Below are 24,199 nucleotides of genomic sequence, written 5' to 3'. Positions count from 1 at the left end.
ATATTTAAAAAGAGGCACTGAGAGCTTTGAAAGTGCACAGGTAGTTTATGAAAAAATTAATTGGAAAAACATGCAATGGAAATGCATGAATTTCAGCTGTTGCTGAAATATCTCTATAAAATTCATGCATTTCCACAGAATTAATTTTGGAGTCAGTCTCCCTATTCGTTTGAGCTCTTCAGTCGACTTATTGAGGTACTGTGTGTATAAACAGCATTTTACTACACTACCTGTGCACTACTACTTATAAAACTACTTTAACTACCGTTTCTCTAATATAACTCACTAAGTGCACGGTTTGACTACCCTGTTCAGCGCTGATGCCCCTGCACGAGCCCACAAACACACACACACACACACACACACTCTCAGAAACTCCGCCCTGTAGCCCCGCCCACTGCAGGCTCATGCTGGACTCGCGCGCTTTCACATCACCCTCTGATTTTCTCCACTTGTTGAGGATCAGCCGGTGTTTGCGGTTCTCTCTTTACCGGGAGTTTTAATGGAGTTTCTGCTGGGGGAGGAGTGGAGCCGGCCGCTGGAGGTTTACAAGGAGATGTGAGGGAGAAATGTGAGATAAAATTTCTGAAAAGACTACAGCTCGGACCGAGGCGGAGAGCGGGTGAGACCCCTGTGTGTGTGTGTGTGTGTGTGTGTGTGTGTGTCTTTGTGTGTGTGTGTGTGTGTGTGTGTGTGTGAGTGTGAGTGTGAAAGAGAGAGAGAGAGTGTGTGCGTGCGGGTGGCCACATCCTGAACCGGGGTGCACTCGTTCAGCTTACACTAATGTTATAAATAAAGCGTAGACTGGCAGAAGTAAGTTACTCATGCTGTGGAGTTTTCTCTGTAGCTGTGTGTTTCTGTATCAGGGCTGAGTAGAAGTGGTTTGGTTTTCACTGAGCTCTGTGACTTTTTCAGCATTCATCATGACCTTCCTGACCTCAGCTCTGAGCTCTGCAAACTGAGCTTAAATACTCTTATCCACTTCAAGTCAGTCTAGCCTAATATTACACCAGCGCTGATAACTCTTTACTAGATAAAACTCCACTTTACCAGAAAAAGAATCTAATGTCAAATCTCTGAAATGCTGTTTTTACATGTAGAAAATTATTATTTTAGACATAAGTTAATGCCGGGCAATATTGTACAAAAAATTGATATTCTTATCAAGTAATAATTCCCGATTACGATTTAGATGCAGAAGTTCTTGCATAACATTTTTTTACTGTAAACAGACAGCACCATTTAAATTAACATGTAAGCTGTTGTTTCTTTCAACCTTACAGCTCTGGAAAGAAATTAAGAGACCACTGCAGTTTGAACCAGTTTCTCTGATTTTGCTATTTGTAGGTATATATATATATTTACCTACGGACAACATTTCTCCCAAATTCCAAACAAATGTCATTTAGAGCATTTATTTGCAGAAAATGAGACATCAAATAATGTAAATAAAACAAGTTTATATTCATAACGTTTTAAGAGTTCAGAAATCAATATTTGGTGGAATAACCCTGCTTTTTAATCACAGTTTTCATGCATCTTGGCATGTTTTCCTCCACCAGTCTTACACACTGCTTTTGGATAACTTTATGCCACTCCTTGTGCAAAAATGCAAGCAGTTCAGCTTGGTTTGACGGCTTGTGATCATCTTTCTCTTGATTATATTCCAGAGGGTTTCAGTTTGGTAAAATACAAGGAACTCGTCATTTTTTAGTGAGCGGCTTTTCCAGAGCTGTACATGCAGCTTTTGTATCAAACATGGTGCAAAAATAAGCTCTTTGTATCACTCTTTACAGGTTTCTTTTAGAAACAAATGTCTATCTACTAACAGTAATTTAATTAATCAAATGAATTTGATTACTTTAAATCTGCCAGCACAAATATAAACTGTGAATTTTTTACTGCTTTACCACTGATTTTTTTTTTCTATCCATTTCATTTTTTGCTAGTAGAAATTCTAATTTCATATGTCTTAATGCAATTGTGTCTAGTTTTAGATGTTGTTGTTGTTGTTGTTATTGTTATTGTTATTGTTATTGTTATTATTATTATTATTATTATTATTATTATTATTATTATTATTAGTCAAAGCTTGAATTGCATAGTAAAACTGCACATATCCTAACTGCACATTACTACTAGTCCGAACTTTATTAGAGATTTATTGAATTATCGTTTGTACTAATTAGCCATCTTAATTAGTTGTACTAATTAACCATGTTGACATGGATTTTTACTAGTCAGTACTGAACTTCAGATTTCTGAATTGAAAGTATCTACTAGTAGAAAAGCTAGATAGCTAGAGTAAGATTCCATGTAAATTAATAATAAATTGCAACTACTCAAAATTACTTTAAGGATGTGGCAGTCATCCTGCCTGTATATCTAGTCAGAAGGGTTTTATAGATCTGGAGATCTGATATTTATACTAATAAAAAAACATTCATGGCTTCTCTGGCTAAACTTTCTAAAAGTTTCTACGTAGTAAAAACAACATTAAAGAGATCTAGAGACAGTTAGGGTTTGTATCATTTGTGTTATTAAGGCTGAAACAGCTTGCCATTCTTTTAAACCTTTGTGTTTGACTGTATGACATTGTCAAAAACATTATTAGAATAAAAAAATATTTTTACATTTTAATATAATGCTGTCCTGACTATAGTCAGCTGTGTTGTGAAACTGTTTTAAATGCAGTGTTGGGTAAGCCGCGTTTGAATCCTGTTGACATGTAATGTTCTTAATGCTTGTGTTGTAATGTCCATTAAGATTCAGACCAGCACCACTAATAGAAACTCCACCAGTTTCATCCACAGCTGTAGAGCCTGCGTGCTTAATTGCATTAGCTAACTTAACCCTCTTGAGTAGTTTCCCATGACTGAGATCTGCTTTATCACAGGACAGCAGCAGTATGTACAAACAGTCCTCAATACAGTGACGTTCCAGAGCTAAACAGAGAGCTCCAAAACCCCTAGTTCTGAGGTAAGGATGCATGGAATCATACCCCCACCCCCCCCAAGTCTGTCCAGAGCCCGAAAGCTGCTAATGAATCAGCAGTAGTGGGAGTAAGTTCTGTTGCCCATCTTGACAGTCATATATGCCCATAATTGACAGATGGCGAGCAGATCTGTATGACGTTTTTGTTCGTACTCATTATGCAGTCGAAAAAGAAAATCAAAGTTTATGTATCCGTAGCCATCCAGTGCCTAGTTTTCTAATTTAGCTGATCTAGAAATAGAATGTGATTCATTAAAGCATAAATATACTGCCTTTTTTTACCCAAATTAATATTCCAGTATTTTCAACCTCCTCTAAATAGCAGTGATGATAATTAGAAGTAATTTTCACATGAGTCCCTTGGGAATGTAACAGTTCAACATATCACGTTGCAATTTGGAATAATGCAGCTGTATTTTATGATGTGCTGTTGTATCATGAGCACAGGCTGGTTGGTGGCTAGAGCTTGAGGTTGGGGCACAGTTATGAAATTTGTGTATTATCAAACCAGTAGTGTCACTGTGAGTGTAAGTACAGAACAGAAAACCAACTTGTTCAGCACCTTTTATTAGAACCCTGTGGGGAGCTAGCTTCTATCATAAGCGTGTTTTGAGTCAGCAGGTGTTTTACAGTAGGAGGAAGTTGTTGTCTGTGGTGACTGGAGATAAAGTAAAAAAATAGATAGATAGAATTTGCATATTTTTGTACAATTTTATATCTTTATTAGGACATCAATTTTAAAATGTGTGTGTGTGTTTTTAAAAAAGTATATAAAAAACATATATAAAATTGTTACGCAGGTTGGTGAACCTTTTATTTTTGGGGCTCATAGGCTGGTGTCAGATGTGTGTGGGACTGAGCTGCAATGTGTCAGGGTGAGGCACAGCCTGGTTATGTGTGAGCAGTATGGCCTGAGTCAGAGATCTACAGCACACTCAATGACCATGCATGCATGTGTTAAGGAGACAGCTGTTGTCATCTTCACAAGCATCAGTAGCATCAGATGTTCTTAACTGACTCTAATTCAGCTGGTGTATTGAATCGGTCAGATCGGACAGACAATTATAGATACTCCATATGCGCAAATGTTTGTGGACGACCCTTCAAATTGATGCATTCAGCTACTATATTGCACCCATTGTTTTCACACATCTGCAAAAACACATCTGTCCCTGTGGTGAAGTAGAACAAGAGTAGGACCCAATACTGAGATGTGAAGCAGTTCTATCCAGTACTTGTGGGAGGAGCAGGGGTGAAAATGCAGTCAGAATCCTCACAGGAATGCTCCACGATTTTGTAGAAAACCTTCTCTGGACAGAAGAGAGTTTCTCCAACAAAAGTAGGATAAACTCTTTATTAAAAACCAATGTTTTCAGAAGAAACTAAGAAAAAAATGCGATATTCAGGCAGTGTTGCAGGTGCTATAGACGTCAGTAGTTTTCTTTTTCTTTTTTTTTTTAAGATGACAGCACTGCATGTTGTTGTCATGCTGCTCAGGAACACGGTTTTGCAGAGGTTAGGCAGGAAGCTTGAAGACTACAGACCAAAGGAAGTGAGTTCAGCTGCATAAGCGCTCTATGCGGCTTTCAGAATGACACATTAAAAGCATCTTTTGAGTCAGCACAGACACATACTGTGTTAACAACACCCTTCTTAAAATCTTCCTACTCATTTATTCTCACGCACTCACTTAGGTTACATTAAATGAAGTTCTATTTAGAGCACATACCTGTATATTGGCATTGATTTGTCCGTCTCACTCATCTGCTTTTGCAGTTTTTCTGTTATCTGGTGGGCTTCACTTTCACTGAATGATGGGATCTTTTCGGCGGCCCAGGCCTCGCTTCATGAGCTCACCAGTGCTTTCAGACCTGGCACGCTTCCATGCCAGCTCTCCAACCCTGCAGCTCTCTAATGCAAGTGTGTGGAACAGGTGGGTGGTCAGTTATACATAAACATAAAATGTACAAACTTAATCACACATACAGTTTTCTGCATTCTGTTTTGCATGTACAATAATGTGCTATGTCCTTTATCTAGTACTGCTGGTCCAGAGATCTAGCTTAAATCTGTATGTAAAAAGGCAATAGAGCTGAATAAAGTAAAGTGTTATTAAAATGTTGTTTTGCTGATAAATATTTGATAACGGGCTACTGCTGCCTGTGTGCATGTATGATAACAATAAAAAAGAGGACTTTTTGCCTTCTTAATTTCCTTCTGGAAAACGGCTGCCACTGCCCCTCTTTCAGGAAGTGTGCAGCAGGATGTTATTCAGATGTGGTGGGCTCAGGGCAAAACAGGGACTGTCAGCAAGCATTGAGACTTTGACTTCGGAAACGGAAATGTACATATACACGTCCAGTCAGCACCACAGAGAGAATTTGCACTGGGATGAGCTGGTTTAGATGCATTTTTACAATTCCTTTCCTAGGGAAGTTGCGCATTTGTCTATGCAAATGACAGCTTATTTTACGCACATATTTTCATATTCACATAGTGGAACAGTCAGAGAGCATGTTCAGCTTCCTTCCTTATTTTAAGGCTGATTTATTTGACATTTTACAGTGTCCAAACCGCTGTCATCAAAGTGTTCCAAGGAGGAGGACTTCAGAGCAATGAGCTGTACAGCCTGAATGAAAGCATTAGGTAAGAAAAACTATATAGGTTAAAAAAAATAATAATAAAAAAAAATAAGAGAACACTTACAAAGTTATTAGTTTTTGATTTTACCAAAGTGAAAATCTCTGGAATATAATTAGGAGAAAGATGGATGATCACAAACCATCAAATCGACCTGAACTGCTAGAATTTCTGCCCCAAAAGTGGCATAAATGTATCCAAAAGAAGTGTGTTAGACTGATGGAGGAGAACATGCCAAGATGCATGAAAACTGTGAATAAAAACCAGGGTTATTCCACCAAATATTGATTTCTGAACTTTATGAATATGAACTTGTTTTCTTTCCGTTATTTGAGGTCTAAAAGCTCTGCATGTTTTTTTTTTTTATTTCAGCCATTTCTTATTTTCTGCAAAAATTTCCGTCTCTTAATTAAACATATTTATAATGTACAACAATAATAAATGAAAGGACAATGTAATAATTAAAAATGAGTTTTGTTGCTTGAGGGCAACACCGTGCAACAGAGGGTTAAATTAGATTAAACTGAACCAGGCCAGATCTGAACTAGTTCTTCAAATTAAGCCCATTGTAGACAGTGTCCTTCCTGATAGGATAACTTCAGCTTAATACATTTGTGTGTTCTCAGGTGGCTTCAAAGGACAGAGTTGGGTTCCTTCATCACAGAGTACTTTCAGGTGATGACTCAATACTAATTTACTGATTAATGTCTTCTTGTAAAATAAAAAGTATATGACTACTTTAGGACTATCCCAAATCATCATTAATGTTCACACTATAAAATGTGCATGCTTGTTTTATTAAATGATGTTCTTTAACAGTATTTTAATGTTTTCACATAGGATCAGCTCCTGACCAAAGGACTGGCACATATACTGGAAAAGATTCAGCATCATGATGGTAAGTATTGCAATATGCAGCTTTATACTGTGCTTAGTTAGAGCAAATACAGTATTATCATTGTAGTTTTGTTTTTTATTTATTCTGCAGGGATTCATCATAATATAAAGTAAATGTGGCCTGTAAGTGTTAATGTGAGATACCCTCAGGCCCGTGCATGCTCTAGTTAGGCATGCATGTATTTGCATGGCTTTTTATCTTTTTCTTTTTATCTTTTTTTCTGCCCAGATGAAAACTGCCTCCAAGCTTTGTCTGAGATGTGGGTAGCATTTTTCACTGAGATCCTGCCAACGCTTCAAGCCATATTCTATCCTGTACAGGTAACTGAGCAGTGTCATTCACTGTGCATGTGATTAGTCAGTGCCAGTTCACAGACAATGTGACCAATTGTTCTGGGTTTGTGTACTCCTGTGTGTGTGCTTGTGTGCAGGGCCAAGAGCTGACGGTGAGGCAGATGGCTTTGCTCGGTTTTAGGGACCTGGTCTTGATGAAGCTTCCTTTGGAGAACATGCTGCAAACAGCCCCTTACCCTCCTGCTATAATACAGATGCTGCTCATACTACAGGTAGGCAATGTGACCAGTATTTTATCACAACTGTGCTAAAACTAAAGAACTGACAAACTGATCATTTCAGTACAAAGAGTGTATTTAGTCCTGTTTAATTGGAATGAGCGCAGCGTATCTTGAATAAAAATTACTGTACAAATTATAAGACAGTAACTGAATAGCAGTTTTGGATGTATCTCTTTTTACGTCAGCAAAAAGTCCCAAAAGACCCGTAAAGAGTTACACAAAGTAGTATTACTAGTAAAAGGATCTACATGCATGTAGGTGACTCCATAGTATCATGTCACTACCATTGTTATACATTCTGTTCTTTCAATCATCTTTGGGAAAGTCTCAGGTGATCCAGGTCCTTTGTGATGTATATTGTTACAATTGCAAGAGGCACACTGACCAGAATAAATGGATGAATGAGTCCACTCACACGTTCACACACAAGTTTGTAGGGACCCTAGAACAGATAACTGTAGAGAGAGAGTGTGGTACATACAGTTAACTTTTTCATGTACCTCAAACACTGTTTGAGAAAATCTGTTAACAGTGCTGCAGAACAGGCAAATGTCAAAACCCCAAAACTGTATTGGATGAAACATCCTCACTCCAGAGAACACAGTTCCACTGCTCCACAGCTGAAAGCTTGGGGCTGTATACCCCACTAACCCACAGCTAGCATTAGACATGTTCCCAGTAAGTTTTTGTTTTTTGCTCCATAGGAATTCTGTTTTTTGCCAATACTTCAAGACAGGGACTAGAAAGCAGTGTGCATTTGCACCTCTGTGTCAGCAATGAGTGCAACAAAGAATGCAATCAGCAAAGCAGCTGAATGCATTGATTAGACATGGTGGACATATAGTGTATTATCCCCTTAAAACTACTTAGGTTTAAACACAATGGTTAAGTTAGTAAAATGGGGCTAATGCTAGTCAGTCAGTAGAAAGGTTGCCTGTAGGTATGTATTCACTGAAGCCACGGGAGCAGCTAAAAAGGTTAACAGGCAAGACCAAGTCTGTGTTAAGGTAAAATGTTCGCCCCTCCAGCTGGTGACAATGTTTTCCCAGAGCCAAACCTATAGAGGACAGCTACACTATCTAATTGGACATGGAGATAATCTTTAAAAAAGGTGTTTTTGTTAGACAAGGCTATATTGTGTACATTTGTGGCCAGCAAATAAAACCACTTAAGCCCCTCATTACAGTTTTCTTAGATCCTAGTTTCTTAAAAGTTTCTTATTCTAGATACAAAGACTTAAGGTCTGATAGGCTAGCAGTTTCAATCTAAAGCAAAATGACAGAGCTTTTAAATTAGTATCTAAAATTGTATCTGAACATTCTCCAGCCCAAAAAGTCACATACTTACTATTTATACATCAACAACAAATTAAAATACACAAATGCTACTAATTATATGGTACCTTAACTATAATATTGTTTCTATGTTTATTTTTTTGCAGGGTATTCATGAGCCTAGTGGGCCAAGAAAAGAGTACTACCAACTGGAGAGACTGGTGGATATGGTGATTTCACCGTACCTCTACATAAGCCACCAGGACTCGTCTTCGGGTGAGCTTTGGCTTTGCAACAGTAAACTTGGCTTTTGTGCGACAGAAACGCATGTTCTTACTAAATGTGACCTGTCCTTCTTACTTCCACACCAGAGTGTCATTTGGAACAGTCCTCCTCAGTGCACTTTGGCCAGCCAGAGATCACAGTCACACCTTTTGGTCCGGAGTCGTTGCTGGCGCCTCTCTTCGAGCACGAAGGTGAGGCCTATTTGGAGAGGACCGGAGGCGTGCGGCGGCACACAGTTGCTAACATTCACTCAGACATCCAGCTTCTCTCCATCACAAACAGAATTCAAACATCTGATGATGATGATGATGATGATGATGATGATGATCATGACAGTGGGAGCATCCAAGGAATAAAATCAGGGAGATGTGGGTCTCCTAGACCGTTTTCCAGTGAACCAGTAATACTGGACTTGCGATCAGCTGCATCATCATCGTTAAGACGTCCGAATCCTGCTCACCTGAGCTGTGAATTGGCAAGCTGAAGTGTCTTAATGGACCAGGGAGTACCCTGAAGATGCCTACCAAGCGTGCTTTTGATCCAGAGTGGTCTGCTTATTACATACACTGTGATCTGCAGTAAAATTGGGTAAGAAACGAGTCATCTTACACAAAGCCTAACAATGATTTCAGGTATTTTCACTAGCAATGGAATTGTATAGGGCATCAAAAGCAGTTGTAGTGTAAAATAGGCCAAACTGACCACTGAAACACTTTCTGCAAAACTTCCTATGGAATTATATTTGGCATAAGTTGTGTAGAAGTGGACCATACAGGTGCTTCAAGTGTACATTTTTGGACAAATTTGCACAATTAACTAATTTAATCATAAAAGAGCAAACTAAAAGTGGGCAGTGGAACATTTCACCCAAATAAACTTCTCCTCTCAAGTTCCTGTAACAGTTTTCAATGTGCAGTAGGTTTAACATACATTAATAGTAATTCTTTGGTACAGTTTATCCAGGGAACTGCTTAAAGAGCTAAATAGAACATGGAATTAGCACAGTCACCTTCTTTGTAGCTCTCTAAAAAGGCTGCGACTTTCCCTCTGTGGAAACGGCAAAGCTGTGTGGAATTTCAGCCCTGCTGAGATACAAGAGTTTACATAGCTGCAGAAAGGCAGGGGTTCACAACTTGTACTTGGCTGGCCAGGGTGCAGGACAGTTTGCTGACATTTTTCCTTTTGTTCCCCACTGTGACACAACTACTGAACTTTTTATATTTATAGGAATGGTTCAGATAGTAATACTAAATCTACTAACCACCAGTAAATGCAAAAATACAACTGTTAGCATTGGAAAACTGACATTTGTCTTAATTGTTGGATCTTGGCCTGCTTTCACTGTTAGCAATATTAACTTGTTTGGATAAGACGTTCATGTAACTGACAAGTTAATTCAAATGCTTTTGAGCTGGAAAATTGGCAAACTGGACTCTGAACTGTTACTGAAGTTGCGCACCAGTGCTACAGTGAGGTATTATTTCTGACTGAGCTTTCAGCTGTATGGGATTATTGACTTAAGGTCACTGCCTTACACTTTTCTTGGTTTGAGACATTTATGCTCTTTCATAGTTTATAGTGTCTTGAGGGAAACTGTTATTTTATGTAAAGAATATGTTCTATGTTTGACTAATTATGTTTATTTTATTTTGTGACATTGTGTTCAGTAATGTGTACAGTAGTGTCAATTTACTGTAAAATAAACAAAGACAAAATAAAGCATTTTCATTTTGTATTCTTCTGGCTGATTTATGATTCTTTGTTGTCAGAAGACTATGTTGCAGACACTCTTGTTTGTATCTAAAAGAGATTGATGTTGGCACACTTTTCTGAGAGGTGTTACAGCACATAGCAGTGTATTAGGACGGGTTTGTACAAGAGGGGGTTGTTGCCTTAAGGACTACAACCAAACCTTGTTTCGATGTAGTGCTCCTAGAATAGATAAGGAGTTAAGAAGCTTAGTGGCCTTATGTGAATGCTGATCCCCTCCAGGAAAACCTGTGTGTGGCAGTGTTGAGGAATCTGACCTTACTGAGGGAAGTGAGGGTGCAGTTCAAGGACATAAGACTCCTAGGTAAGATTGCATGGCAGTGGGATATTCACTTTAGTGCACTTTATATTAAATATAAAATGAGGGATTGTCTCTGTGGGAAATCAAAACTAGATGATAGATATTAACTGAATGCAGTCAGTGTTTTCAAAGATCACTTTTATTTTTACCTTAAAATAGCAGATTTAGAATTGACTAGAACTACAGGATAAAGGCAGGAACTCACTTGTGAGTGTTTGTAAAATCTGTTATATTACTTTACCTTGGCTGCCTATGTGCTTATTTCACTTTTAGTGATGATTGTGCCTCTTTCAGCTTGTCCAGAAATGCATGTCAAGTGGTGCGTTTCCACCTCCACATTAGTTTGACGCATGTTGCCATGCCGGATCTCTCTTGATGCATGAGCTGTGGCCGTGACTGTGATGTTTATGGAGCCAGATTAAGCAACCGAACAGTCTGGAAGATTGCAGATATATTTCGTTTCAATCTTGTGGAATTTTTCTATTATCAGTGTACTTTATCTGTAAGGAAACCCGTTTAAACCTAAAAAAAAGTATTTCAATTTTTTTTATACATTATTATGTAAATTGCTATCTCATTATTTTGAAATACCAAGTTGTTATTTTGAGATACTTGAGATAAGTCAGCAAAACATCTTAAGATACAAACCACTTAATATCTGAAAATGATGACTTGGTATGAGATATAATAATTAACGCAATAATTAATTTTAAATTGAATGCCTACTATAAAACGTGTCCTATAGTGGAGCTTCATAGAGTCGATTACACTTAATACTAATTCCTGCACAATGATGTTTTTGTAGCTGGGGTGTAAATGTACATGCTTCAGGCTCATCATAATTCTCCCTATCTATTTCCCCACTTTATTCTAAATGAATTCAGTCAGATGTCTTGCTTTAATCACTGATGTAATTTCCATGAAATTAATTGTTGCTATAGTTACTTACTGTTGTTGCCATGTTTTGTGCAGTATCTCTACTGTATTCAAATTACTGTTGTGAAATTGCACCTTTTGTGAGTACAGAGCTGTTTGCCAAACCAAAACAAAAAAAGCATGTAGGGATGAATGAGCGATGAACATTTTCCATAGACATAATTGTCAATTGCAGAAAATGTTTAAGTGACCACAGACTAATTAAAGCCTTGTGTAAATAAATAAATTATTAGCTACACAGCTCTACACAACATTTTACATTCTGTAACTGACTCATGAAATTCACAGACAGGAAAAAGACGGACTTCCATCCAAGCCCTGGCCTGAATAGCCAAAATACCCTAAGTTCACAAGCATGCACATTCGAATGCCTGAAGCCTGCTAAATAAAACCTGATGGGTGTGCTCTTTTCCAGGCAGAAAATGTTAGTGGTTAGAATGCCACAGTGAGTTATACTGAGAGAATTTGAAGCAAGAAGACATTAGTGAAGCAGACAGCATCTGTAAATGACCACTATTATGATTTGACCTATAAAAAAAAGATTGTTGTAACGGAAGAACAGTTCATGTATAATTAGTGTGTTCCACTTCAACGTAAAATTATTGTCTCTGAATAGAGTTTTCTTTGCATTTTCAGCTGCTACTGCATATTAATGTATTCTTAATATAGGGTTATTATGTTAATATGACCATTTAAGTCATATCACACAACATATCTGCAGAATACCTAAGATGAGAAATGTACAGTCAAAAACGATGCTTTGCCCATATAGTATAGTTCCTTAACATTGAGAAAAGAGGACACAGCAGAGCACCCAGTGTAAAAAGTGTAGCACTGAAAGTAAATCTGAGCACATCACAAATGTATAGGCTTTTTCTTTGGTATCCAACATGGAAATCTGCCCATTCTGAGTTTTATATTAATTAAAAAAAATACTACATCAAAAAAAGTATTTTTTTTGTGTGTGTGTATGTGTGAACTAGTTTGTACAAACCTTTAATGTATGATCTTACATGTCTCATGAATGTAAAAACGTATTATAACCAGTCTAATACAATGATAACTCCTATTTATGGCGCCTCAGAGGGAACACTGTGTATATTTTTCAGGTGAAAGAGACATGGTGTAATTTTTTCTGGCAAAAATACTATGAGAGCAACAGATACTAAGTGGCCCACAGAATAGCGTTTTTCCTCCTGTAAGGATCAAGCGCTTACGTGATAGTATACCTATACTACATACTATGAGAGCAACAGATACTAAGTAGTGAGTACCAGGTACTATGAAAGCACCAGATACTAAGTTGTGAGCAACAGATAGTGTGAGAGCACCAGATACTAAGTGGCCCACAGAATAGCATTTTTTCCTACTGTGAGGATCAAGTGCTTACCTGATAGTATCAGGTTCTCACCCCTTAATATAGGCAGAATTACTTTTTTACCTTAAAAAAATACATGTTCCATTTACCTGAAAGAGAAAAACGCTTAACAGGTATCAGTTTCTCTCTGTCCTGTACTGTGAATAAAGAGCAGTGTTTGTGTTCGGTCCCCCCGCGGTAGGGGGCGCTGTACCGGTCTCTGTGGTCTCTCTCTGTGTGTGAGAGGAGCTGAACCCGGCGGAACCGCTTCACTTGTATCTCCGTGTGTGAGAGCGGCGGAGGCGGGCTGCGCGGTGTTACTGACGGGGACACGGCGGACTCTGCGGTGTTGTGCTCGCGGTGTGGTGTCGATTCTGATGCGGGGGGAGTTTTAGACAGTACTGGGTTGGTATCGCGCTGAGGGGGAGGCTTCCGTAGCTCGTGTTTATCTGACTTTCCGTGCGCTCCGACTCGCGCAGATGGCGGCCACCGTGGAGGAGCTGTACCGTAACTATGGGATCCTCGCAGACGCTAAAGAAGATTTGAGCAAGGTCTGGACTTCTCTCATTAATCCGGGTTAAAGCGGGCTGAACAGCGGGCTCGCTGTGTTACATTACAGCTCGTAGTGTTGGTCAGAGCCCGCTGTTTCGTGTTTTATTTAAAAACACAGGCTCTCTATTGTCGTGGCCTTCTGCTGGTGCTGCTAACTCGGCTAGGCTAACTCAGCTAGGTTAGCTATTTGGCTGGCTAGCTGATTAGCTGTAGCCCGGGAGACTACACACTGAGCTAGGCTAGGCTAGTCTTAGCTTAGCTTAGCATAGCTATGTTTGGTTTGGTTTGGTCAGTCTCGGGAAACGTTTTAACCCAAGAAAAATGTTTAATTTTACAATATACCAGCTAACTTATTAATACATAATGATTGTAAATATTATAGTCTTTTATTTTCTTTGTAAGCGTACCAAAACAAGACATGGCTTCAGAGGCGTGGATGTCTCAGGGCTATTTGGAGGCTATTTCTTATTCTGAAACAGTTTGTTGACATTGATATTCCACTGATAATTCTCCCTACATTAATTATTATAATATCTACTTACGTGGCTAATAAATACTCTAAATGTAAATCTCCAATAAGGAAGCGGTTTACCCTTTACTGAATATTATTATATGTACATCAAGGGTATAAATAATTTGTTTACTATTTACTCAAGTTGTTCTCTGTACTTATGAACTTAGCTAGTTAAATTGAGTCTGCAATTTCTTTACATTTCTGAAATTGCAAACAGTATAACCTAGCTGTCTGACTGCTAAACCGCAACACTTTTACAGACATTTTTCTTAAATCACAGATTCCTGTGAGAAATAAACAATCAATATATACCCCGCTAACAGTTTAAAGTAAGGGCACATTAATAAACAGTATTTACTACAGAATGTCTAAATTATGAATTAGCATAATTTAAGATATTATTAATCATAACATCATACCTATAGGCTATTCAAATCCCTGTTTATCATCTCTGAATTTGAGGGAACAATTTATAAAGTATGGTTAACTGTTTGTACTTTTTTTTTTTTTTTGATACTGTAATGTCTTTTTGGAGTTTACAGTAGCCAGCAGTTAACCCTCTTCAATTCTACAGTTAGACAACCAGTTATTTACACTTTATGTGTAGTTTTTTTATTTCTTTTTTTTGTAGAACAAGGTAACATGTTGCTAATAATACGTTTCCCTCTATAAAACAAATTCTGCTCATGATGTTGGTACTTCCTGTCCATACTATGTATTAAATATTTTTGTTTGTGTGATTTCAGCATAAAGAGGCCTACCAGGTTATTCTGGATGGTGTAAAAGGAGGCCCAAAGGAGAAGCGATTGGCAGCCCAGTTTATTCCAAAATTCTTCAGCAGTTTTCCAGAGCTTGCAGATGCAGCAATTAATGCACAGTTGGATTTATGTGAAGATGAAGATGTATCGGTAATATATTGTCTGAGGGGATTTCTTTTTCTATATAACCTGTTTGTGTTTGTTATTGACAAGTTTGTAATTTGGTTATCTCTCTTTATCCTTTATAGATTCGCAGGCAGGCCATTAAAGAACTACCACGTTTTGCTTCTGGAGAAAATTTACCCAGAGTAGCAGATATACTCACACAGCTACTGCAAACAGGTACAGCAAAGAAGTTCATTAACCTTGTGGTTTCTACCAGTCAAAAGGTTTGAGTTTGTCTGTTTTTATTGTGCTGACCTGCTTGTTTTTTCCCCTCCATATCCAGACGATTCAGCAGAATTCAACCAAGTAAACACTGCGTTAATCTCCATATTCAAAATTGATGCCAAAGGTAATCATATTGACAGAATATGTTTGGACTTTTAAATATGTTAATATTTGTTGTTAAATAAAATGCCAGTTCTGGTCTGGATTTTACTGTTTTGATCTTAAAATTGTCATTTATACAATTATGATGGCAACCTGATCACCATCAATATTTTTAAAGGGACACTTGGAGGCCTGTTTAGTCAGATTCTGCAAGGGGAGGATGTTGTGCGAGAAAGGGCAATAAAATTCCTCTCCTCCAAGCTGAAGACAATGCCAGAGGACATCATGACCAAGGAGGTTGAGGACTACATCTTCACTGAGACGAAAAAGGTAAGGTGTTAGGTGGTTATGCTGTTGGTTTTCTGGTTTAGCCTCTGTAACACAACTTCTTTTGTGTAAATCATTATCATTATTGGGATAGTGGTAAGAGCTGTGGGGTATTATTTACAGGTTATATAAATAATAGTACTTTAGCTGCTAATGTTGAGTTGTTGATCCTGCGTTCTGGGTCTGCCTTTTTTGTTCAAATGTACCAGATCTTAACAGAAATAAAGCTGCTGAATGTAGTCATAACTCAAATCTCCAGAATCCATCCATGTAAATAGACTGATCTTTTGTTATTGCAGGCACTGGATTGCATAAATTGTTTCTTTTCACGGGGGGTGCTCTGTGATTTTATAGGGGTTTAGTCTGATATTTAAGGGCAGTTAATTTTCCACGTTTTGATATCATTTTGGCCATACTTAATGTATCACCTCTTGTATTGTGGTGCAGGTACTGGAAGATGTAACGGGTGAGGAGTTTGTGCTGCTCATGCGGGTCCTGTCTGGTCTGAAGTACCTGCAGACAGTTAGTGGGAGGCAACAGCTTGTTGAGCTCGTGGTGGAACAGGCCTTCTTGGAGCAAGCCCTTAACCCTGCTGACACTGACAGTGTGGATCGTCTCTTGCAGTGCACACGTCAAGCTCTGCCACTCTTTTCAGTATGTTAGACACACACACACATTATATATGTGCCACACTAAGCACTTTTATGTCATTGCATTAACTTTATTTTACTTTGTCCACAGAAAAATGTCCATTCCACTCGATTTGTTACCTACTTCTGTGAACACGTTCTGCCCAACCTCAGCATGCTTACCAGTCCTGTGGCAGAATTGGACATTCAGCTTGAAGTAAGTGACTTCTGAAAAATCTGAAAACATTTCGAATAACTTAGCATAATCCTAAAGTCATAAGACATATGATTGTGTGATATTCTAGTTGTTTGTTGCTTTTATAACATGGCAACAAGATTACATGACCAAACACAAGTGGTCTATAATGAATTGAATTATTGTATTATAGTTAAATTGACCAACAAACAAGTGCAAGCCAATTAGGCCTATCATTAACATTCATCTTGCATTGTCTGATAAATTGCCAGTGCAAAGCTGGATTTATTATAATCCAATCACTCAGGCTGCATTCAAAGGTGTTAAGAGACTACATGATAGCATTTTTATTACATATTACATAGTGTGAATAGCAATGCTTCCCTGAGAGCAAAACACCGCCCGTAATAATTGTCATTGCTTAAACAAGACCACTTTTCCGTCCCTCCTCCAGTGATAATGACTGGTGAAATGTCAGGTGTGAATGGTTCTTCTTTTTGCCAATCATTTGTGATTGGAGCACTTAGGACAAATGTTAATGCCATCTGTGAACTGGGCCTTTTAGTAGCCTGGGGTTGCCTTTCACTGTAATCTAATGCAGCAGTGAGCAATGACCTGTTTTATGTGGTCTAGCATTTCATTTTTTCAGTCATTAACATGCCACATAACATGCATATATAGTATTAGTTAGTTTAAAATAGTTTATCAATGTTTTTTTTTTTTTTTTTTTTTTAAACTTCCCTTTCATTTCTAGGCTTTTACTGCTGCTCCTATAATGTGTATGTTGAATTTAGGGCATGTTAGCTATTTTGCAGGTTTAAAACATGGCTTAGTCGTATTTTAGAACCTGATCATTTAGAGCACTTACTATTGTAATTCTGCATATTTGTACTAAATGTAAAAAAAACAAAATTGCATATCTCAAGTGTGCGTTTCTTTCCATTTGTATTTGAAGGTCCTAAAGCTGTTGGCTGAGATGAGCCCATTCTGTGGTGACATGGACAAGCTGGAGGCAAACCTTACCATGCTTTTTGAAAAGCTGCTGGTAAAATCTCGCTTAGTTTTAAACCTACATATCTAAAAGGTCATGGTCAGACTTTCAGTCATCTTGTTAAAATGTGTAAATTAAACATGTTTTTTTTCCGATTTGTGACATTAGGAGTTCATGCCTCTGCCACCCGAGGAAGAGAACGGGGAAAACGCTACGAGTGAAGAACCCAAGCTTCAGTTCAGCTATGTGGAGTGTCTGCTCTTCAGCTTCCACCAACTCGGCAAAAAGTTACCAGACTTCCTTATTGACAAGGTTGATGCAGAGAAGTTAAAAGATTTCAAGATCAGGCAAGTGTCCTAATCCTTAATAAGGAATTTACAGCTCTGTGATTTACCCTTTTTGACTGTTGATATGTAATCAGTTGTATAAAGTATTATTGGAAATAATATATCAATATAACTTCATCCGCATTGTCTAGTTAACATCTTAGGCTCAGTTCTGATGATGTGATCAGTTCCTGCCTGTCTGGCAACCACAAGTCCTTATCACAGTGGTGTTTAGCTCTGTGTCCTTGCTAATCCCTGAAAAAGTGCAAACAATCTCCAAGGCTTTGTGTCATTGTGCTACAGTTGAAAAGACAGTGCAAACTAAAGATCACACAGCCCAGATATTAAGCAATAAGGTAAAGTTTTGTATAAATGTATAAAACAATTAATAATACGACTGAAAGAACATAGTTATCTCCAATCACACCACTACTCTGCCACGCTGCATTACTTTGACAATGTCACTAGCTAATTGCCAACTGCTGAGTAAAATAATATTTGGTAATTCAGGGGAAGCACAGATGTGTACTTGTGATGTAGTTCAATTATTCGTGTTAAAACAACACATGGAGTGGAGGACCTGCAGTGGAGTGTGTATTTATAGTCTTCCTCATTTTGTTGGATTCACAGGCTACAGTATTTTGCACGAGGCTTGCAAGTATACATTCGGCAGCTACGTGTGGCGCTGCAGGGCAAAACTGGCGACGCACTAAAGACTGAAGAGGTATGGGAATGTAATTGGTCAGGTCAAACCATATTAAACAATATTTAAGCTTCTTATGATTTTTTTTTTTTTGGAAGTTATTGCTTGTAAATAAATAGTGAATATTTTTCAAACTACCATAACTAGATTTTCATTTATTATTTTATTTTTCTTTTTTTCTGTAGAATAAAATCAAAGTTGTGGCTCTCAAAATCACCAACAACATCAACGTCCTCATCAAGGTAATTTGGTAATATTTCAACTGTTGCAAGAGTACTGAGTGATCTTTTTTTTTAAACCTACACTTGCTAATGGTGTTCCCCCCCCCCCCAGGATCTCTTCCATAATCCTCCATCCTACAAAAGCACAATCACCCTGTCTTGGAAGCCAGTGCAGAAAACTGAGGCAGCAGCAGCTGTGGTGGGGTAAGCCTCTTATACCAGCTTCACCACCAGTCCTCCACATTTCTGTTATTTCTGTACATATAAAGTTATTAGTACCTCTTATAATTGCATAGAGATGCGTCTTTGTCTGAGGCCTCTCTTGTGCTTCTTGTAGGCAGAAGCGTGCATCTGGAGAGGACACTGATGCAGGACCCCTTGGTGGAAAGAAGGTTTCTCCTTTGCCTAGGAGGGATGCTCGACAGATATACAACCCCCCTAGTGGGAAATATAGCGCTACCATTGGAAACTTCTCTTACGGTGAGTTTAGTGCTCTGAATAGTGTTTTAGTTTTTACTGTGACATTAGGATGGTGAGCTGAACACACCTCTTGCTTAGTCAAAGATACGCATATTCTTACCTTGCCTTGTCCTGTGCAGCTTGAAGAAAACAGTGCCCTTTAATTTGAATCCATTTTTTGATACGCAAATGCACGCACACAACTTATCTACTACCTACAAATAGAACTGCTAATGTCAGGTGTGTGCTTGAGGGGCATAAAACCCCCAGCTTCGACCTGTTCTGGAATGGTTGTTCAGTAGAATATAGTACAGAGAGCTAGTCCAACAACAGCAGGATACATTTCTTTCATACCTTTTAATATCAAAAGTTCAAAATCAGATTTTTGTATTCAGGCTTACCTTTCTGTTTTATCATTTTTTATCGGTTTATACAAAGACTATCAAACTTATGTGGCATAAAAAATATCTGAATTAATTGCTGACCGCAGTTGCAGTCAGTTAGTGCTTTAGTTTACAACTGAAGAAGCTAAGATAATATTTAACAAGGCTTTGTATTTTGAGGTGTGTAAAGCGTTGAATTGTGTGTAACAGATCTTGTGTTTGCAGAGCAAAGAGGGGGATTCAGAGGTGGCCGGGGTCGAGGCTTCGGGGGAAGAGGAAACCGAAGTCGAGGCCGGATCTACTGAAGAATGACTGCTACGTTTCTACATATCCACACTCATCTGCAGGACTGCCACATGCCAACATCTCCACTGTTTTGAAACCATCAGCCTTGTTAGTCTCTCCACTTACCGCTGTGTTTTGTCCATCCATGAGTTTGCTCGAGTTTGTTGATCTCTTTTCAGAATGTAGTTTTTGAATATTCTGCAACATTTTCCCCTCCTAAAAGAGCATTTGTCATTTTTCTTTGTGGAACAATACACTGCAGGGGTGTACTTTTGGATTGTTTTTTTGTATGGTGACACATCCTTTGTACTTTTTTTAACCTTATAGTTTTCAGCGCTTTTGTTGGGTAAATTGTCTTCACATGACTTTGTAAGATACAGTTTGTGCATTGCCCTCTGCATTTTATTATAAACTAGTCCCAGTCAAATTCCTTGTCATTGTTTGGTAGTTTTTGAAGATAGATATTTAAGTTTGTACCAAAACTACTTTTATGCCCCATGTTTGGGCTCTGCTTATTTTTTGGTAAGTATGTACAAAAAGGGGCATTTTTAGTGATGTGCATCATCTGGATGATGACTTCCTTAACTTGCATCCATCACAGAAGTTTCAGTGACTACATTTTTTTGAAATTTTTACATCAGTTTTCAAGTTCTTGTTTGATTTTGGACCATCTTTTGCATGCATATTTTACAGAAGTTTGAGAAATTATTTAAGTGTTTTGGATTAAAAAAAATAAATCTACTGTCATAGTTCTGATTCTTTGCATGCAGTGTTGAATCAGCTGAATTTAGGGTAAGTTGTTTTGTAGTACTGCCAGTGATGTACACATGCACAAATTAGATATATATTTTATCTAGACCTTATATTAAAGTGACTGATTTACAAATCATCACAGTTTGACAAGCACACACAGCCTTGAAAAAAATAAATCTGTGTAACATTAAAGGCAGAAAACCCTATTTGAATCACCTTAGTCTGGTCATGTTAAAGCGGTAATGTTAAAGGTAACCACAGTGATTTAACAGTTTAACTCTTCTTTGTGGAGGTTTAATATATTCTTGCACTTTAATGCTGCAAAGACAATGTTCTTGAACCAGTTCAGAGTGGTATCATAAATTGTTTCTCAGTTAGCTAGAAGTTTGCAAATTCCCAACTAGTAAGTTAGATATGTTTCTAATCCTCATATATCAATAACCAATTAAATGTATCTGGCTTATTTAGGTTTATATTCAGTATATAGAACCGCTGGCAAAAAATTATGAAATCACTGACCTCGGAGGATGCTCACTAAGTTGTTTGATTTTGTAGGGAAAAAAGCAGATCACAGACATGACACAAAACAAGTCATTTTAAATGCCAAATTTCTGGCTTTAAGAAACTATATAGGAAATCAAGAAAAAAAGGTGGCAGTCAGTAATGTTTAATTATTAAGACCAAGCAGAGGGAAAAATTATGAAGTCATTTAATTCTGGTGAAAAACTTATGGATTCACCCAAAATTTCCATTCCCAAAACTAACACCTGCTTCAAATTAGATCTGCTCGTTAGTCTGAATCTAAAAAGAAGTTATCGCACATGGGAGAGCTGTTGCTCTTAAATAAATTGCGCAAGGCTGCAAAAGATGTTGGTTGTTCAGTCAGCTGTGTCTAAAATTTGGACCAAATGCAAACAACATGCGAAGACCATGGACCAAGGAAGACATCAAAAGTGTCAAGACAGGAAAATGAAATCAACTTAAAAAGCAATATGTCTCAAAAACAGAAAATGCACAATGAAACAAAAAAGGAACGAATGGGAGGAAACTGGAGTCAACGTCTGTAACGGAACTGTAAAAAAGGAAATGGGATTTACATACAGAAAAGCTAAACAAAAGCCATCGTTAACACCTAAACAGAAAACAAGGTTACAACGGGTTAAAAAAAAAAGCAATCGTGGACTGTGGATGACTGGTCATATTCAGTGATGAATCGCAAATCTGCATTGGGCAAGATGATGCTGGAACTTTTGTTTAGTGCCGTTCCAATGAGATTTATAAAGATGACCGCAGGAAGAGAACATGTAAATTTACACACTCATTGATGATATGGGGCTGTATGTCAGGTAAAGGCACTGGGGAGATGGCTGTTATTATATCTGCAATAAATGCACAGGTTTTCGTTGATATTTTGGACACCTTTCTTATACCATTGTAAACCCCCCAAACCACTAGGCCCAAATAATAACACCCTCTAATAATTCCCAAAGCAATTAAACAAACAACACTACTGCCTAGGGGTAGTAGATAGTACCAACTGACTCGGTCCCCACTCAGGTTTGGATAAATAGTGGTGGATTACCCAAGGTGAAATAAGAGAGAGATGATGACGTTTCACAATGTGTCTTTATTAGAAAATCTAAAATAAAAATAAAAAAAAACAACAACTCGTTTGCTCACAAGAATTGACCCAAAATCCACAATTGGCAGTGTTAATAAAGGAATTAATTGCCTGGTAGCATGAACGTGGGAAAACTGGTAGTATAATACCCCAAAAGAAAATAAACGAGAGTTTACAAGAGTTTAAGGGCTCAATTATAACCAAATACTTCAAAAAAATAATATAAATAAAATAGATAACACAACAAACTCAATCAAACAAATTCAAAATTAACTTAAAGAAAACACACTCCACCCCAAAAGAGAACCCTCACGACTTGTACCTCAGCTTAGTTAACACGAGATTATAATAATACCACCTCCCACCAGGCCCCACACTGTCCAACTGGTTCAATTGAATGTGATGCAATTTTAATGTAAAACAGAATTGGCACTCAAGTGAATTAACGTTTAATACCTTTAAAACCCAATCTTTAATATATTTTACTATTAAAAATTTCAAGGGGAAGGAAAGAACAATAATTCATTTTCACTGGCCAGGGATACTCCTATAAAGGAGAAAGCACACCATTAGCACTTTACAGCTCTAAAACTTTTCTTTCATTAAAACTAATTTAAAACATGAACCTACCTATATTCTAAACATTCTATATATCTGCCTTGGAAGGGCTCCACTTCCCTTGTTACTGCTGTCCACTACTGGATGTTACTGCTTTAAAACAAAAACAGCCAAATAAGCATGCTGTATGATTTAATTTTACCTGCAGCTCACACAATAATAAACAGAAACATCAGATACCTGTATCTGGACTTCCACAATGCACACTGGCTCACCGGCATACACAGGGCTGCAGTTCACTACAAAATAGGCTCTTATTCCACACTGTAAAACAAGTGCATACTTTTAAAACTAGCCACAAAGGCATACTAGCTTAACTTCTCACAAAACAGGTTAAAACAATTATTAAATTCCTGTATCTGGACTCCCACAATGTGTACCGGATTCCCTGGTGCACAACGGCTGACTTCTCCAGCCCTACCACACTCCAAACCAACCGAATGAAGTACCAAAAACGCTGCTCTGAAGTTTCAGCCCTCCGTGCTACCTGCACATATCCCTGGCAGTGAGCCAAAAAGATCGCTGGGCAAGATCCCACGAGCCTTTTAAAAATGGCGGCTGCACGCTTCTAACCAAACGAGAGTTAAACAAAGTCTCACGAGACTTAAACCAAAGCCTGCAAGCCTTAAGACATTTGTAGTGCACTACCTCCCTCTACTGGAGAGCCTCAAGAGTACACTGCCAGCTTCACTCACCATAACCCCATTACAGGTTACACCATAAATTAAAAAAATGTTGATAATGATAACGCATCCTTCCATAGAGCAAAACCTGTGAAAACATTTATTGAAAAAAGACACATAAGGTCAATCAAGCCTGCAAATCTTAAAATTAGTCCGGATCTTAATCCGAATGAAAATCTTTGGTGGAAGTTGAAGAAAATGGTCCATGACCTACCTGCAAAGCTGATCTGACAACAGCAATCAGAGAAAGTTGAGCAAGATAAAGAGTACTGTTCGCCACTGATTAAACCCATACCTCAGACACTGCACGCTGTTATAACTAGAGCGTTCGTTTATTTTTCATGATTCCATAACTTTTCCCTCTGCTTGGTCTAAATAATTAACCATTACTGACTGACACATTCTTTTTCTTGATTTCATATAGGGTTTCTTAAAGCCAGAAAGTTGCTATTTAAAATTATTTAGTTGTCATGTCTGTGATCTGCTTTTTTCCTACAAAATCAAACAACTGAATGAACATCCTCCGACGCCAGGGATTCCATATTATTTTTTTTCCAGGGGTTGTACCAACCAACATGTTTTAGCTATAGCTGTCAACTAGTTACCCACATTCAACTGGTAAGATTGTCTCATTATAGTGTAAAGTTTCTTTTGGCAAT

At 38.0% G+C, this 24,199-nt stretch overlaps 2 protein-coding genes and 1 long non-coding RNA gene across 5 annotated transcripts; 2 read left to right on the top strand and 1 right to left on the bottom strand.

Moving 5' to 3' along the window:
• Nucleotides 1-388: 388 nt before the first annotated feature.
• Nucleotides 389-10,400, top strand: prr5l (proline rich 5 like). Of its 3 annotated transcripts, XM_007244243.4 has the most exons (10): nucleotides 389-622; nucleotides 2,897-2,979; nucleotides 4,771-4,927; nucleotides 5,560-5,640; nucleotides 6,261-6,309; nucleotides 6,475-6,532; nucleotides 6,761-6,852; nucleotides 6,963-7,097; nucleotides 8,548-8,656; nucleotides 8,752-10,400. In XM_007244243.4, the coding sequence occupies exons 3-10, from the start codon at nucleotides 4,806-4,808 to the stop codon at nucleotides 9,147-9,149; spliced, it is 1,044 nt and encodes a 347-aa protein (XP_007244305.3). In that variant the 5' UTR covers nucleotides 389-622; nucleotides 2,897-2,979; nucleotides 4,771-4,805; the 3' UTR covers nucleotides 9,150-10,400. The 3 variants fall into 3 exon arrangements, with proteins under 3 accessions (XP_007244305.3, XP_007244304.3, XP_022528011.2); XM_007244242.4 differs by lacking the exon at nucleotides 2,897-2,979; XM_022672290.2 differs by lacking the exons at nucleotides 389-622; nucleotides 2,897-2,979 and adding an exon at nucleotides 2,998-4,546.
• Nucleotides 10,401-13,292: 2,892 nt separating this feature from the next.
• On the top strand, nucleotides 13,293-20,621 carry api5 (apoptosis inhibitor 5). The gene is made up of 14 exons (XM_049474562.1): nucleotides 13,293-13,580; nucleotides 14,842-15,003; nucleotides 15,102-15,195; nucleotides 15,302-15,367; nucleotides 15,524-15,675; nucleotides 16,120-16,326; nucleotides 16,414-16,518; nucleotides 17,453-17,542; nucleotides 17,657-17,835; nucleotides 18,445-18,538; nucleotides 18,703-18,759; nucleotides 18,851-18,942; nucleotides 19,076-19,218; nucleotides 19,806-20,621. The coding sequence occupies exons 1-14, from the start codon at nucleotides 13,509-13,511 to the stop codon at nucleotides 19,883-19,885; spliced, it is 1,593 nt and encodes a 530-aa protein (XP_049330519.1). The 5' UTR covers nucleotides 13,293-13,508; the 3' UTR covers nucleotides 19,886-20,621.
• A 1,604-nt stretch (nucleotides 20,622-22,225) lies between these two features.
• On the bottom strand, nucleotides 22,226-23,571 carry LOC125799019 (uncharacterized). The gene is made up of 2 exons (XR_007437824.1): nucleotides 23,038-23,571; nucleotides 22,226-22,950 (listed from the first exon to the last, which is right to left on the bottom strand). It is a non-coding gene; the product is annotated as an uncharacterized LOC125799019 (long non-coding RNA).
• Between the last annotated feature and the right edge of the window lie 628 nt (nucleotides 23,572-24,199).

The sequence above is a fragment of the Astyanax mexicanus genome, chromosome 2 (genome assembly GCF_023375975.1).
Source record: "Astyanax mexicanus isolate ESR-SI-001 chromosome 2, AstMex3_surface, whole genome shotgun sequence".
Taxonomy (NCBI): domain Eukaryota; kingdom Metazoa; phylum Chordata; class Actinopteri; order Characiformes; family Acestrorhamphidae; genus Astyanax; species Astyanax mexicanus.
The sequence above is the reverse complement of the archived record's forward strand: the minus strand, read 5'-3'. Positions and strand labels throughout refer to the sequence as shown.